Genomic DNA, 15,543 nt, shown 5'->3' with positions numbered 1-15,543 from the left:
CTTCCTGCCCCGGGGTGGGGGAGGGGTCGGCGGTTTAGGCGGGGAACGGGGGGACCGAGGCATTCGGGATCGCCTGCCCCCGGGGGGGCCCTTGGTGCCACGACCCCCACAGCTGGGTCGTGGGGGTCGGGGGCTCCTCAGGGTGCCCGTTCCCCCCCACCCTCCATAAAAAGACTGGTCCCGCCCCCCCCCCAGCGAGAACTTCCCCGGGAAGTGGTCAAAGCCACCGCCCCTCCCCCACGCTGTGGGGCCCATGGGGCTGAGTCCCACCCCTCCCCCACCCCGGTACTCCTGAGGGGCTGAACTGCCCCCCCAAAGGACCTTCTGCACCCCCAAAATCCTGTCCCCCTCCATTCGCCCCCTCTCCTTCTGGCGGGTGCTGTTCCCCCCAGGGCCTTCAGGCGGCGCTCCAGCCTTCCCCCTCGGGGGTCGTGTTATCGTGACCTTTGAGGGGGGCTAAAAATAGCCCCAAACCCGGGGGGGACACCTGGAGACCATCGCCAAGTGCCACCGGCCCCGGGCACTTGAGGCCTCGCCCCGCTGCCCCCAGCGGGGTCCGACCTTGAGCGCGGGCCCTCCGGGGGGGAGGGGCGAAGGGGAAGGGATAAATAATCCCGGGGGACGGCTGGGGGGGAGGGGCAGGGTCCCAGGCAAAGGTGGGAAGGGCCCGGACCCACCTTGGGCCCCTTTGGGTGTACTGGGTTTTGGGGAGGGGGCTCTGGGCTCACTCACGGCCCCCCAAGGGATGGGGAGACATAAGGGCAGCTCAGGGCACTCGGACGTGGGGGTTTCCCCCACAGGAGCTGAGGGGGCGTCTGTGCAGTCCAGGGTCAGGCTGGGACCCCCCTGATCTTGGCCTTGTCCATCCAGAAGGTCACAGCCCAGCAGATCCTAGAGTCTCACGGGAATTGCGCAGTGGAGGTGGATTTGTTTCTGGCCAAGGGTATGGAGGGGCAGGGGGGGATACCGGGGTGGGGGGGTCGTGGTGGTGTGTAGGGATTAGAGGAGGCTCAGGGTTGTGGTGAAACCCATCGGGAGTGTTGGGGACATGGAGGGCCTGGGGCAGGTGGTGACGGTGCCCAGGACAGGGCTGGGGTTTGGGGTCACATCATGAATTTGTGGTAATTGGAGAAAAGTGGTGGGGGAGGGCTAGGAAAGGGCAGGAGGTGGGCTGGGGGCACCCGGAGTGCAGGGAAGGGAAGGCAGATTGGAGGGGATGGCCTTGGGGCCTGGATGCCCAGGTCCCCCTGGCCAAGGGTCAGCACTGGCTGTGTCCATGAATGGGGTCCCTGGGCTCTCTGGAGGGATTTGGGGCCTGCATGGCCCAGGTCTGTCTCAGCTGGGGTGGGAGTTTCAGGGGTATTTGGGGGTTCAGGGGGGATTCAGGCCCAGCTCCCTGGGTGTGCTTCCAGAGCTGGAGCTTCTGAAAGCAGCCGTAGGAAGGGACAGGGGCAGCATCGGGATGGATGTGGCAGCTCCGAGTTCTGCTGCGAGGGCAAACACGACCTGGACTTCAAATCCCCCCGGGATCCCCTGGATCATCACCGGGGGCAGCTCTACCAGAGCCTGATCAAGGGACTACCCCGGTGAGCACTGGGATGCAACTGGGAGGGACTTCGATGGAACTGGGTGGCACTGGGAGGGCACTGGGAAGCAGGAGAGTGACACTGAGGAGGACTGGAAGCACTGCAGGGCACTGGGATGAAGTGGACCAGACTGGGGGGTACCTGGGAGGCACAGCAAAAGCAGCTGGGGACTCTGACAGCTTGTACAAGGCTCTGCCAGGGCTATGGGGTGGTCACTGTCCCTGTCCCTCTCCCCCAGGTGACAGGGCCATACTGCTGAACTCCAGTACACACTGGTGGCTGTTTGCCCACAGTGGTGTCAGCTGAGGACCCCTTTGACCAGGACGGCTGGGAGGGCTGGAAGCACGTCCTGACACAGGTGGACATCCAGGTGGGTGGGCAGTGACCGACCCAAGGCACATCGCAGCCGTGGCCGAGGCTGAGGCCGTGCAGCTGCCCCCTGCTCGAGGTCAGCCAGACCAGATCCGTCACTGAGCCCGTCTAGGTGTGAGTGCTCTGAATCCTTGGGCAGCCCCCAGTGCTGAGCCCACGCAGGTGTGATCCTGGTGTAACCTCCCCGTTATGGAGCCCATCCAGGTGGGAGTTCACGTGCACATCCCCCACCGTGAGGCCGTCAGGTGTCACTCTGCACACAAACTCCTGTGAAAATCCTGACCACTGGATTCACCTGGGCTGAGTCTGCAAACCTTCCTGCAAACCTCTGTGAACGCCCCCGGGTCACTCCACCCACCCAGATGTGAGTGCACGGGCAAATCCTCATTCAAACCCTTGGGAAAATCCTCCCTGGGAAGAGGCCTCGTGCAAAACGGTCACGGGAGGCGAGGCCTCTGCACAGAAACGTCTCACGCGAACCTCCCTCACCACCGCGGCCATCCAGTGCAGAGCCCTTGTGTGAAAAGCTCTTGCACAACCCCCGTGCGAGCTCACGTCCCCGTGTCACCTGTGTCACCTCCTGTACCCCCACAGGTGCAAGCTGGCCCAGAACCACGGCCAGGGCTCACGGGGAGTCCCCGCTTGGGCAGGACTGAGGACTCCTCCATCGCTGACCTCGCTGTGGGGCTCTGCACTGGCCAGGGCAGTCCCTGCAGCCCCTGTCGCCCCCCGTTTCCCCCGTGCCAGCCTCCATTGTCCCCCCAGAAGGAGACGGGTGCTCCCCGCTGTCACTCCGAGCGCTCAGCAAAGTACAACCAGACGTGGAGGAGTCTCCACATTCGTGCACCCCTTGCCTTTTGCCCCGATCTCTGTGTGTGTCCCCTTGTCCCGGCTGCCTCTGTGTCCCCACGTCCCCCCCAGTGGTGTCCTTGTCTCTGTGTGTGCTGCATGTGTCCCCCCATCCCCAAACCCCCCGTTTCTGCTGATCCCTGGATCAGCCCCACGTCACCTCACCGGGCTCTTGTCCCTCCCAGAACCGAGGGGGTGCTGGGGGACAAGGCCAAGTTCACAAATTCTGAAAGCCCAAGGCTGAGTAGGAGGGAGGAGGGCAGCAGGGCCCAGCCTGGCCCCCCCACCACCAAGGGGCTCCCCCCATCCCCATAAACTTTGTAAAGCACCAAGAGCTCCCAACTCACGCTGTGTTTGGGGAGTGGAGCACACACACACACACACACACAACCTGGGGCATGGGGGTCACCCCACCTGCCCCCCCAAAAGAGACACAGGCACCAGGTGAGCAGATGAGGTGTTTTATCACCCCCTCCGTGTGTCCCTGTCGCCCTCCCCCACTGTTAAATACCCCTGGGGGGGCAAACCCCCCCTGCCCTCCCATCACGGGCAGGGCCCCCCGGGGCCCCCCCCGGCCCCGCCCTCGTCCTCCGCCTGCCGCAGCCGCTTCTTGGCCCGGATCTCGTTCATGGCCTCCTCGATGGAGCGCGTGTCCCTCTTGTTGGCCACCGGCACTGGGGGGGCACAGGGGAGATCCAGGAGGCTGCGACCCTCCTCAGGGACCCCCCAGCACCCCACAGAGCACCCCGGTATTTGGGTGCCCAAAAACCTCCCAGGGGAGAGACGCAGGTGTCCAGGACACCCCCCAGGGACCCCGGCAGGACCCTCTGCTCACCGCAGCCGTACGCCTTGTTGGCCTCCATGGTGCGGGCAGCGGCCTTGGCGGCGTCCGAGCCGATCAGGTGCCGATATTTGTCCTTGTAGTCGTTGGGGGGGCCCGGGGGGGCGGGGCCGCGCTCCAGCTCCGCCTCCTCCTGCTGCGCTGCCAGCTCCTGCAGGTGAGGAGTCAGCGCTCAGCCCCGCCCACGCCCGCCACACCCACGTAAGCCCCGCCCCACCATGCGTGCGTGCCACGCCCGTCTGGCCACGCCCTGTTGGGCCCCACCCACATGTCAGACTCCGCCCCATGCCTGCTAAGCCCCGCCTACCCGGAGGCGGCGCCGCTCCTCGGCGCGGGCCGGGTCCCACTCCTCCCCTCGCCGGTACGCCTCCAGCTCCTCGTCCGACGGCGCGAACTCCTAGGGACACCGGGGTCACCACGCGTTCCCTCACCTCCCCCGGACCCCCCCAGACCGCCCCCCGCCGTCCCCCACCTTTTTGAACACCATGACGTAGCGACTGTCCTCGTCGTCCCCGAAAGAGAAGGACGTCAGGCCAGCCACCTCCGCCACGTCGTGCCTGGGGGAACACGGGACTGCTGGCACCGGGGCTCCCCAGCGGGGTCCCTCCCTGTGAGAGTCCCCAACTGCCCCAGGGGTGCTGCCGTCCCGGAGTGTTCCTGTCCCACCCCCGTGTCTGCAGTGCCCAAGCCCAGCACACGCAGTACTGACCCACCACTGCACTCCCAGTATCCTCCCAAGTGCCCTCCCACTCCCTCAGGGTCCCGCACTGTTCTCCCAAGCGCTCTCAGTGCCAGCAGTGTCCCCAGTGCTCCCCCAGTGTGCCCCACTCACAGGATGCTCCTCTCAATCTTGTTCATGGGTTGGAACCGGCGCCGGGGCTCCCCGGTGGCCTGGATGAACTGGGACACCTCTTGCTCCATCTAGGGACACACGGGCAGGAATTTGGGGGGGCCCGTGGGGAATGTCCCAAACGCCCAGTGATGCCTGTCCCCTCACTCACCCTCTTTCTGAACTCGACCTTCTGGCGCTTCTCTTGCTCCTGCAGCTTCTTCATGCGAGCAGCTTGTTCTGAAGGGACAGGGGGGGTCAGGCCGCCGGTGCCCCTCAAAAACCCCGGGGGCCCGAGGGGGCGGGGCCGCCACCGTCCCGGGGCCGTCCTTCAACCGGGCAGGGGCGTGGCCTGGGGGGGGCGTGGCGCGGCGCGAGACCTAACGCGCGACACGGGGGAAAGGGCAGGGGCGTGGCCACGGCGAGGGCGTGGCCAGGCGCCCCCGCGTCAATCAGGGGACGGACCGCGCGCCCGGGGCACTGGGGGCGGGGCCGGCAGCCCGCGGTGGGCGTGGCTTCGCGTGAGGGCGGGCCGGGTGCTGGCTGGGGGGGTCTGAGGGCGAAGGGCCGGGACGCGCCGCTCCCCGCCACGCCCGGTCTCGGTGCCCCTCCCCCGGTGCCTCCGCGCCCTCCCCGGCCCTGCTGACCCCGCGCCCGGCGCCGCGTCTCGCCATCGGCTGCGGCGGGCGGCCGCTCCATGGAGCTCAGGATGGAGCCCAGCAGGTCCAGCTCCGCCATCTTGCGACGGGGCGATGCGTGACGCCGCGCGACGGCCACGTCCCCGGCGTCGTGCGTCATCGCGTCGGGGACGTAGGAGGGCCCGGCCCCTGGAGAGCAGAGGGGATGGGCGTGGTCTGGCCGCCAGGGGCGTGGTCTGGCTGTCAGGGGGCGTGGCCTTCCCTTTAAAGGACGCGCTCCGCCATGTCCCCTCTGTCCCCCCAATGTCCCCCGCAGGGTTCCCTCCCCACACACAAACACACACACGCATCGGGTCCTCCATTCCCGCTTTCTCGTTTTTTAATGGAACTTTGTACAAAGCGCCCACGCGGGGCGCAGGGGAGTGGGGCATGCGGGGCGGGGCACAGGGGCGAGTGGGGAGGGGGCGCGGGGCGGCTCTTCCCCCTCCTTCCCCTCCCCCTGGGCCCTCCGGGGACAGCCAGACACACAACAACGCCTCGGGGGGACAGGGAGGGGAGCTCCCCCCACGCCTCGGCTCCCCTGCGAAGGGGCAGCGAGGCCCCCCCAGTGCCTGGGTCCCCCGTGGGGGGGAGTGGGGACCCCCCCCCAGTGCCTGGATCCCCAGTGGGAGGGGGGTCACGAGGCCAGGCCCCGCGTCTGTAAACTCTCCACCTCCTTGTTCTGCTTCAGCTCCTCCATCCTGAGCGAGGGGGCAGGAATTGAGGAGAGGCTCCGTTGAGACTCTGCCCCCCCAGTGTCACCTGCCCCGACCCCCCAGGACCACCCGTGTCCACCCACTTCCGTGTGACACCTCCCACTCTCCACTCACATCGTCCCCGTTTCACCTCCCGACGTTCCTCACCTGTCCTCGCCGTGTCCCCCCCCGTCCCCTCCCCGTGCCCCTGTCCCCGTACCGGTGGTGGCAGCGCCGCAGGAACCTCATGATCTTCCGGGCTGCCTGGTCCTGCGTGAGGGTGAGGAAGGTGCTCCTGGGGGCAACGGAGGGCAGGGTGAGGACCCCTGTGTTCCCAGCCCCCCACGTCCCCAGCGTCCCCCGTGCCCCACCGGTGCTGGCGGAGGCTGCGGAAGCGCTGCTGGATCAGCACGGCCGCGCGCCGGCGCCGCTGGAATCGCTTCTGCTCCGCGTAGCTCCGGAACTTGCTCTGGATCAGGATGGCGGCCTGCGTCATCCGCTGGAACAGCGCGAACTGGGGGGACAGCGGGGTCACGGCAACCTCAGACGGGGACCCCAACGTCACCCGTGTCACAGCACCCCCAGGCAAGGGGGACAGAGGGGACGGGGGTACAGCGGTGTCACAGCACCCCCAAACAGGGACCCCAGTGTCACCACAGTGTCACAGCAGCCTCAAACAGGGACCCCAACATCACCCCGGTATCACAGCACCCGTGTCACCTGCTCAGACTGAGGGGACAGAGGGGATACAGAGGGAGGCACCCCAAATCCACCCCAACATCCCCAAGCAAGAATCCCCACGTCCACATGCTCTGCACCCCAGGCACGCAGACCTCTCAAAGCAGCCCTGCAAATCTGGCTGCCTCCCCAACACTCCCTGGGGGGACCCTGTTACCTTCAGAGCGATCCAGGTCAGCTTGTGGGGCAGAGAGAGAGGGTTAGGGGGGTTCTGAGGTGCCCAGGGGGTGCCCCAGAGGGGTCCTGTGAGGGTTTCAGGCCCCCCACGCCCCAGTACCTGTTTGTACTTGCGGTAGCAACGCTGGATGACGGCGGCAGCCAGCTCCTGCTGCTCCTTCAGCCTCCGGCCCTGCGGGCAGTGAGGGCGGCCTGGGGTTCAGCAGGGCTGGGGAGGCCCCAGGGGGGCCCAGGGGGGTTTCGGGGTGCCGGGAGCAGGGGGTACGCACCCGGTACTTGCGGAAAGCGCCCTGCACCAGGCGCGCGGCCTCGTAGAGCTCGTGCTGCTCCTGGTCACTGAGGGTCAGCAGGGCCACGGCCCCCCCCTCGCCCCGGGCCCCCCCCGAGGCGTTCAGGAACTCAGCCCAGCCCGCAGCCGAAGGCGGGGGCGGCCGCTCGGGGACCCCCGGGGACCCTCGTGAGGCCACCTCGGCCCTGGGGAACACACGGGACACACAGGAGGGTCAGGGGGCGAGGACCAGCACCCCACCAGAGGATGGGAGATGCCCAGGAAGGAATCTGAGTGCCACAGGACGTCCCTGGGAGAACCCAGGGGATCCCTCAGAGGGACACTGGGGCTTTGCAGGATGTGGGAGACCCCCACCATGGAGACACTGGACTACCACAGGATGTAAAGGACCCTCCCAGCAGGATGCTGAACATGCAATGGGATCCCCGAGAGTGTCCTGGGGTGCTGATGGATGTGGGTGACCCCCCCCGGGGACGTGAGGGTGCCCCTGGACACCCCCAAGCCCAGAGTACCTGTGGGGAGGCGCGGGGGGACGGTCAACACTCTCCAGGTAGGTGGCCAGCCAGGCCATGGCGGCACCAAGCCCCGCTGGCCCGGCCGGCCCCGGCGTGCCCGGGGTCCCCCCTGCCGCTGCCAGCGCCCCCGGGGGCCCCCCCGGTGCCTCCTGCTTGATGCGCTCGGGGGTGGCCTCGATGATCTGCCGCGCCAGCGTCACCACCTCGGCCTGGGGACGGGGCACATGGGCACTCTCCTGCCCCGAGGACGCGCCCAGCCCTGGCTGTTCCCCACCTTTACCTGCAGCAGGGTGTCGGAGGGCAGGGCCAGGGTGTCCTCAGGGGGGCTGGGGGGCACTGCCACCCCCCAGCTCTCGTCCTCGGAGGGACCAGGGGGGCCAGGGGGCAGCGGGACGGAGCCAGGACCCTCCGAGAGCCCCGACGGGGACGACAGGCTGCTGGCCGTGCTCAGCCCTGGGGACAGGGGGGACACGGCAGGGGGGTTTAGCCACACCCCGAGGGGAAGGGGGACACGCAGGGCATGGCAGGAGGACAGGGGGTACCACGGGGACATCCCAGGGACACCAAGGAGCTGAGGAGGACAGAGAACAAGGCGGACATGGGGACACACAGGGAAGGCAGGAGTGGGGACAAAGAACATGGAGGGGGCACGTGGGACAGCTGGGTACACAGAGATGCTGGGGGAGGACAGGGGACATGGGGGGCACACGGCGGGAAAGGCTGCAGAGGAGCAGCGATGCCCTGGGGGCACACCAAACGGGACAGAGAGAGAACGTGGTGACAGTGACAGTGGCCAGAAGCAGGGAGGGAAGTGACAAGAGAACACGGTGACAGAGGACAGAGAGGGCACGAAGTGCCAGGGTCGTACCTGTGTCGGGACTGGCGGAGAGCGGGGAGGGGACGCGCAGGCCAGGCAGGTGACAGCGCGGGGACGCCGGTGACATCTGCAGCTCTTCCAGGCGGCTGACCAGGGCCAGGTGGCCACGGGCACGTGCCAGGGCCAGCGGCAGCCGCCCCAGGGTGTCGGGGACGGCCAGCGCCCGCCGGTCCCAGCGGCACAGCCGCTCTGCCGCCTCCCGGTGCCCCAGGGCACACGCCCACATCTAGGGACACGGAGACAGGCTGTCCCCAAGGTGTCCCTTGTCTCGAGGTTCCATCCCTGGTGTCCCTCCATCCCTTCTCGAGACACCGCCCTGTGGCTCATCCTCTTGACTCTCTGCATTCCCCGCCCTGCCACCGTGTCCCTGCTGTCCCCACCACGTCTGCAGTGCCCTCGGTGCCTCCTCACCAGAGGGGTGCAGGAGAAATGGTCCACGTTCAGGGGGTCGATCTCCTGCTCCAGCTCCAGGCTGTCAACTGCCAGCACCCTGCAGAGACAGCGAGGGACACGGACAGGTGTCACAGCCCCCCAGGGACACAGCCTGCAGAACGTCACCTCTACCTGGGCACATTCCTCGGCGGGATGCCCATCACTGTCTCTGCCTCGTGCCAGTCCATGTCCCCAAACAGCCCCTGACCCCAAATCTCTCCAGCTGTCCCCCAGGTGTCCCTCACATGTCCCCAGGTGCCCCCAGGTGCCCCCACGTCCCCAGGTGCCCCCAGCTGTCCCCGGCTGTCCCCAGCTGTCCCCAGGTGCCCCCAGCTGTCTCCAGGTGCCCCCCAGGTGCCCCCAGCTGTCTCCAGGTGTCCCCAGGTGCCCCCCAGGTGCCCCCAGCTGTCTCCAGGTGTCCCTGCTCACCGCCAGCGCCGAAGAGCCTCCACCAGGCCGGCGTAGCCCTGGGCGGCCGCCAGGTGCAGCAGGGTCATGCCGCGGAACGTGGCCCCGTGTGGCAGCACCGATGTCCCCGGCGTCCCCCGCGGTGTCCCCGGCCAGCCCGGCCGCGCCATCATGGCCTCGCAGACGGCCACCACCCGCGCCTCGAAGGAGGAGCCCGGCCCCTGGCCCCGGGGAGCGGGTCAGGGAGCGCCGGGGCCGCGGGGAGGGGGCACGGGGGGCGGGAGGGAGCACCGGGGCAAGGGGCGGCGCAGAGGACAGTGCCCAGGGAACTTCAGGGGGCACGGTGAGATGGCGGGGACATCAAGGGGCATCGGGGACATCAGGGGACATCGGGGACATCGGGGGGCACAAGGGAACGTCAGAGAACATCGGGAGACCCTCATGAACGTGGAAGGACACGGGGGACCCCAAGGACACCCACCCATTCCAGCAGACACAGGGGACTCCAGAGCACATCAGGGGACATCGGGGACATCAGGGGACATCGGGGATATGACTGCACACAGGAACCAGGGGCAGTTTGATGGAAAGGGGCACTTTCTTGGGGGCCATGCAGCGACTCAGGTGTTGGGGGGCCTCACCTGCTCGGGGGGGGTCTCGGAGGGGGCTCCCCGCGGGGGCAGAAGGGGTGCAGGGGGGGGCAGGGCCCCGAGCCGTGTCTCCAGCTGCTCCAGGCGCTCCAGGATGGACAGACGGAACTGGGCCTCTGAAAAGGGGGGGCCTGGGGGTCAGGCAGAGCCCTCCCCCCAAACACCCCGACCCCAAATGGGGAGAGGGACAGGTTTGGGGTCACCACGATGGGACCCCAAAAGGAACCCCGGCATCCGGGTGCCACCCCGCAGGGCCATGAGCCGCTTCAGGGGGTCCTGTCCGGTCCCAGGGGTGCCCCGGGGGGGTCCTCACTCACCATCCAGCGCCAGCCAGTCCAGCTGTGCCCCGGGGGGGCCCCGCGCCGCCCCCCGGGCCCGGTACTCGAAAGGGGCGGCGGCCGAGAGCAGCCGGGGGGGACAGGCCACGCGCAGGGCGGCCACTCCGGCCTCGTGGGCTGCGGGGGGACACGGAGGGGGTCAGCGCCGCGGGGAGGGGGCGCAGGCGGGGACCCCCCTCGGGGACACTCACGGGGGCAGTAGCAGCGCAGGACGCCCGGCTGGACCAGCGCGGCCGGAACCGAGGTGCGGTCGAAGAGGCAGGAGTAGGCACCGGGGTCCCCCCACGGGCCCGTGATCAGCACCTTCACCCCACCCTGGGGGGACATGGGGGGCGTCACTGGGGACCCCCGGGGGATGGGAGGGGAGGGGGCGAGGGGGAGGACGCCCCCGCTCACCTCAGGGTACGACCACTCCGGGGAGAAGTCGGTGATGGTCACGGGGGGCTCGCTGGGGGGGCTCGTGGGGGAAGGGGGCAGGTGGGGAGTGTGGGGGGGCTCGCGCGGGCTCGGGGGGACCCCCGCGTCCCCCACCAGGAGCTCGGGGAAGGGCAGAGGGAAAGGGGGCTGTGGCAGGGGGGCGGCGCTGAGTTCACAGAGGGGGTCCTGGGGAACGGCGCCCTGTTTCCCCTCCTCTTCCTCCTCCTCCTCCTCTTCCTCCAGTTTCGGGGGCGCGGCCGGGGGCGGGGGCGGCGCGCCGGGGGGCGCCTCGGCCTCGCAGCCGTAGGTCTGCCCGCGCCGGGGGCTGTTGAGGAAGCAGTCGGGGTCGAAGGCAGCCGGGGGCGGCGGCGCGGTGGGGCAGGTCCCCTCGGGGGTCACCAGGTGCTGGCTGGGGGTCAGGCCCAGCGGCTGCTCGGGCCCCCCCGGCGCCGCGCCCCCCCCCAGGCTGGCCACCACCAGGAGCGGCAGCCCGGCCGCGGGGGGAAACGGGGGGGCTCGGGGCCCCTCGGGGGGTGCCGTGCCCCCGCCCAGGCCCGGGGAGGGCTGGGTGGTGTCAGGGGAGGAGGGGGCGGGTTTGGGGGGGTCCCCCGGCACAGCCCCCCCGGCGCCCCGCTCCACTTTGGGGGAGATGATGCGGTGCTTGGTGCTGCCGCACTTGTGGCGGGGGGTTCCTGTGGGGGGCAAGGGGGAGCGTTAGCAGGGGACAGGGGGGGCTTGACGGGAGATTTCGGGGTGCGAGGGGAACCTGGGAAGGTCCCAAAGAGATTCAGGGTGTTTAGAGTGACCGGAGGAATTTGGGGTCGTCCTGAGGGGTCTTGGGGCAGTTTTATACAGGTCCAAAAGACGGTTTGGGGTCCCACGGGGGGATCAGGGCACCGCAGGGGGTTTGGGGGGATCCCAGGGAGGGCTCAGGAGTACCCCAGGAAGGGCTGGGGGAGGTCCCAGGTGGAAGAGAGCCTCAGTGGGGTCCCCAGGGATTAAGGGGATCCCACTGATCTGGGGGAGCCCCAGGATGTCCCAGTGGGGTCCCCAGGGGTTGGGGGGGTCCCATTGATCTGGAGGAGCCCCAGGAAGGCGCAGTGGGGTCCCCAGGGCTCCGGGGGGTTCCGGGGGGCTCTGTCTCACCCAGCCCCCGGGCGCAGAGGCAGGCGTGGGTGCGGGGGGCCGGCCGGGCCTGGTGCCTCTCCAGGACGTGCTGCACCAGCTGCTCCAGGGACAGCCCTGGGGGGGCTCCCCCGTTCCCGCAGCCCCACTTCACCCCATGGACTGCAGGAGGGAGAGGAGAGAAGAACCCCTCAGGAGGGGGAGTGGGCAGTGCGCTCTCCGTCCAGTCCCCCCAAAAGAGCCACACACACAGCCCGCCCCCCTTCATCCTGCAGGAAAACTAGGGCAAAATCCCTTGGGAATAGGGTTTGGGGTGTTCCCCCCAACGCCCCCAAAACAGCCTCACACTGCCCCAGTTCTGTTCCATCCCACAGGCAAGCAAAATCACACAAGAATTTGGGGGCCTCCAATCCCCCTCCCCAGCCCCACTTTATCCCACAGACTTTGAGGAAAATCTGACAAATCCACCAAAAAAGGCGATTCAGGGCGCGGCTCCCTTCCTCGCCGTCCCCACGAGCCCACCACCGGTGAGACCCCCGCCGCAGAGGGCTCAGGGGCAGCCCCCTACTCACACATGGGGCGCAGCTGGGCCACCAGCTCCTCCTGGGACCACTTGAGCCACTCGCGGGGGTCGGCGGCGGCGGCGCAGATCGGGGGGGCCCCGGCGCAGAGCGGGGGGGCGCAGGGGCAGCCGCACTCCTCCATGGCCGGCACGTTCAGGTAGTGCACCAGCACGATGTCGGGGTTCTGGGGGGGCACGCAGGGGTTCTGGGGAGAGCCTGGGGGCCCGGGTGGGTGGAGGGGGTACCCCCTGGTGTCCCCCATTCCCGTTACCTGCAGCAGCCAGTAGCAGCGGCGGTGGAAGGTGGGGACGATGGAGGAGTGGACGTAGCAGCCGTAGAGGCACTGGGGGGGACAGCGTGGGTTGGGGGGACCCCACTGCCTCGGTGAGAACCCCCAGAGCGGCCTTTGTGGGGCTACCCACGTCCTGTGGGGGCCTCAGATCCGAGTATGGGGGGCCCTGGACTTTCAGCTGCCTGGCTGGAGGAGCCTGGATCCCCCTAAGGGATTCCCCACCACCCCCAAACCACCCCCCCGGTGGTCCTGAGACCCCTAAACCACCGAGGAGGAGCTCCCAGCACTCCTAGACAAACAGCTGGGGATCCTGGACCACCTAAACCACCCCCTGGCTTTCCCCAGCACACCAGAACCATCCCCTGAGGGCACCCAACACCCCCTGAGCCCCCCCTCGACACCCTCAAGCCCTGTGCATTCCCAGCCACCCCCTCCCAGCTCCCCACACCTGAATCAGGGACAGTTTGATGGAAATGGGGACGTTTTTCGAGGCACCAGGTGGGGTTTTTTTGGGGGGGCTCTGTTTTGGGGCTCCCCTGCCTCCTACCTCCACCCCCTGCACCTTCAGCTTCATGTGGTCCTCGCGTGTCGTCTTCCCATCCTTGCGTTTCTTCCAGCAGTACCCGTCCTTGCGGTACTTGACCTTCTTCCGGTTGTACAGGATCACCGACCCGTTCTGCGGCCTGGACACGAGGTCAGGGGGCCCCCGGGAGCCCCCCGGGCATCCCCCAGCCCCCCCAGAGCCCTCCAGGGCACCCCCGTGGTGCCCCCCACCTGGTTTTTGGGGAGCACGAGAGCCACTCGTCGTGTTTTTCAAAGGTGATGAGGTACGAGGCGATCTCCTGGGGGGACAAGGGGCCTGTTTGTGTCCCCTGTGCCTCCAGTCCCTCACGGGCTGTCCCCCTGTCCTGACAACCCCCCGTGCTGCCACCCATGTCCCCCCTGTGTCCCCCATCCCCAGCCAATCCCCACTCCCGTGTCCCTCCAACGCCCTTCCCGTGTCCTCACGTCCCTCCCCGCGACCGCCCCACGTCCCCTCGTGTCTCCCCCTCACCTCGTTGGTGTTCCAGCGCAGCTGCTCCTTGGGGAGGACCGGACACTTGGGCAAACATTCCACCAGCTTCCGCGGCAGGAAAACCTTCAGGTGGCTCCTCTCTGCCGGGGGAAGGGCTCCGTGTCCCCACCGTGCGTCCCCCCCCGCCGCCCGTGCCCGCCCTGAGCCCCCTCCCCTTACCAGAGACCTCGGGGGGGTCCTTGCCGCTCATCTCGGAGCCTGCGCGGGGCCCTCAGGGCTCCCCTCGGGGGGCGCAGGAAGGGCTGGAACCTGCAGGGACCCCCCAAAACACGGGGGATGGGGTGGAGGAACAACGGGGGGACATCGAGGGGTGCACGGGAGCAGGGACCCCGCCAGCACCCTCAGCACCCGCCTCTACGATACCCCGTATCTCTGCCCTAGATCCCCCCCTGCCCGCCCCACTGCGCCTCCCCTGTAACCCCACACACCCCTCACCCCTGCACCCCACATCTCTGCCCTAGATCCCCCCCACACCCCGCCCATTGCACCCCACATCCCTGCCCTGTATCCCCCATCGCTGCCCCATTGCACCCCACATCTCTGCCCTGTATCCCCCATCGCTGCCCCATTGCACCCCCACATCTCTGCCCTGTATCCCCCATCGCTGCCCCATTGCACCCCACATCCCTGCCCTGTATCCCCCATCGCTGCCCCATTGCACCCCACATCCCTGCCCTGTATCCCCCATCGCTGCCCCATTGCACCCCCACATCCCTGCCCTGTATCCCCCATCGCTGCCCCATTGCACCCCACATCTCTACCCCACACCCCCCAACCCCGCCCCACGGCAGCCCCACACGCCCCCCCCAAGTGGCACCCCCCCATCCCCGCCCCACACCCCCCGGCCCCGCCCTCGGCCCCGCCCCGGCCCCCTCGGCCCCACCTGGCGCCTCAGGGCCGCCGCCGCCGCCGCCGCCCCCGCCCCCGCCGCCCGCCGCCATCTTCCCGCCCGCCGGGGGCCAGCGCCGACGGCGCCGCCGGCGCGTGACGTAGGCGCGCAAGGGGGCGGGGCCGCGCCGCCGGGTGTGGGCGGGGCCAGCGCGGGTGGGCGGGGCCAGGGTGGGATGTGGGGGCATTCGGGGTCATGTGGACGGAGAGACACCCGACGTTAATCCTTATTTATTTAAGTTATAATGTAACTTATTGTTTAATTAAATTGTGTGAGGACGTTGGTATCAGTCGCTTTTTTGATTACGTGAACGGATTCACACACGTCCAGTCCTATCAACACAACAACCTCTACAATTAGAGCTAGCAGTTATACTCTCAGACTACATAACCACCGAAAATTAATGTTCCCAATTATGTGAAACTTACTGTTGGCATTCGAAATAAACTTTCCCGAGGCGATTGTGGGATCATTTTGAGGATTTGGAAGTCTTCTGCAGCCATTTTTGGGCCCTACCTGAAGTAGAGGCTGAAGGTTCTCAGTGTCCTGGGGGTGAAGAGAAATGAAGGAAAAATGGGGGGAAATGGAGGAAAAAATATGACAAAAATCAGGGAAAAGGGGACACGAGGAAATAGGAAAATGGGGGAGAGGGTGAGGGAGGGAGAAATGAGGCAAAAAGGAAGAAAAGCGTGAGGAGAAATTGGGAGAAAGGGTGAGGCAAAAGTGAAGCAAGTGATTGCAAAAAGTGGAGACACAAACCTGTGAAATGTTGAGGGGAATAAAGAAAAATGCCTGAGAAGAGAAATGGGGTAAAGTGTGATGAGAAAAGAGCCAGAATAGGGAGAAAGTGTAAGGGAAAAACATGCGAGTGAAAAAAGACGGAATAGGGAGAAAAATGAGAAAAAAAAT

The 15,543-nt window shown here is 67.6% G+C and overlaps 2 protein-coding genes and 1 long non-coding RNA gene across 4 annotated transcripts; 1 reads left to right on the top strand and 2 right to left on the bottom strand.

The window, feature by feature from the left end:
- Window positions 1-345: 345 nt before the first annotated feature.
- LOC134565645 (uncharacterized) lies at window positions 346-3,318 on the top strand. Of its 2 annotated transcripts, XR_010083959.1 has the most exons (4): window positions 346-943; window positions 1,413-1,586; window positions 1,825-2,322; window positions 2,553-3,318. It is a non-coding gene; the product is annotated as an uncharacterized LOC134565645 (long non-coding RNA). The 2 variants fall into 2 exon arrangements; XR_010083960.1 differs by lacking the exon at window positions 1,413-1,586 and having other exon boundaries at window positions 577-943; window positions 2,553-3,316.
- A 4-nt stretch (window positions 3,319-3,322) lies between these two features.
- On the bottom strand, window positions 3,323-5,290 carry SPAG7 (sperm associated antigen 7). The gene is made up of 7 exons (XM_063425266.1): window positions 5,125-5,290; window positions 4,650-4,717; window positions 4,481-4,569; window positions 4,121-4,205; window positions 3,956-4,045; window positions 3,643-3,799; window positions 3,323-3,481 (listed from the first exon to the last, which is right to left on the bottom strand). Exons 1-7 carry the CDS (start codon window positions 5,273-5,275, stop codon window positions 3,351-3,353), a joined length of 771 nt encoding a protein of 256 aa, XP_063281336.1. The 5' UTR covers window positions 5,276-5,290; the 3' UTR covers window positions 3,323-3,350.
- A 263-nt stretch (window positions 5,291-5,553) lies between these two features.
- Window positions 5,554-14,702, bottom strand: CAMTA2 (calmodulin binding transcription activator 2). The gene is made up of 22 exons (XM_063425240.1): window positions 14,629-14,702; window positions 13,905-13,994; window positions 13,725-13,825; window positions 13,445-13,512; window positions 13,218-13,353; window positions 12,650-12,721; window positions 12,388-12,562; window positions 11,837-11,977; window positions 10,670-11,382; window positions 10,465-10,588; window positions 10,253-10,390; window positions 9,927-10,051; window positions 9,307-9,506; window positions 8,857-8,935; window positions 8,437-8,671; window positions 7,849-8,021; window positions 7,566-7,777; window positions 7,034-7,238; window positions 6,865-6,936; window positions 6,221-6,363; window positions 6,070-6,144; window positions 5,554-5,855 (listed from the first exon to the last, which is right to left on the bottom strand). The coding sequence occupies exons 2-22, from the start codon at window positions 13,933-13,935 to the stop codon at window positions 5,792-5,794; spliced, it is 3,282 nt and encodes a 1,093-aa protein (XP_063281310.1). The 5' UTR covers window positions 13,936-13,994; window positions 14,629-14,702; the 3' UTR covers window positions 5,554-5,791.
- Window positions 14,703-15,543: the final 841 nt, after the last annotated feature.

Source organism: Prinia subflava, unplaced genomic scaffold, assembly GCF_021018805.1.
Source record: "Prinia subflava isolate CZ2003 ecotype Zambia unplaced genomic scaffold, Cam_Psub_1.2 scaffold_63_NEW, whole genome shotgun sequence".
NCBI lineage: Eukaryota > Metazoa > Chordata > Aves > Passeriformes > Cisticolidae > Prinia > Prinia subflava.
The sequence above is the reverse complement of the archived record's forward strand: the minus strand, read 5'-3'. Positions and strand labels throughout refer to the sequence as shown.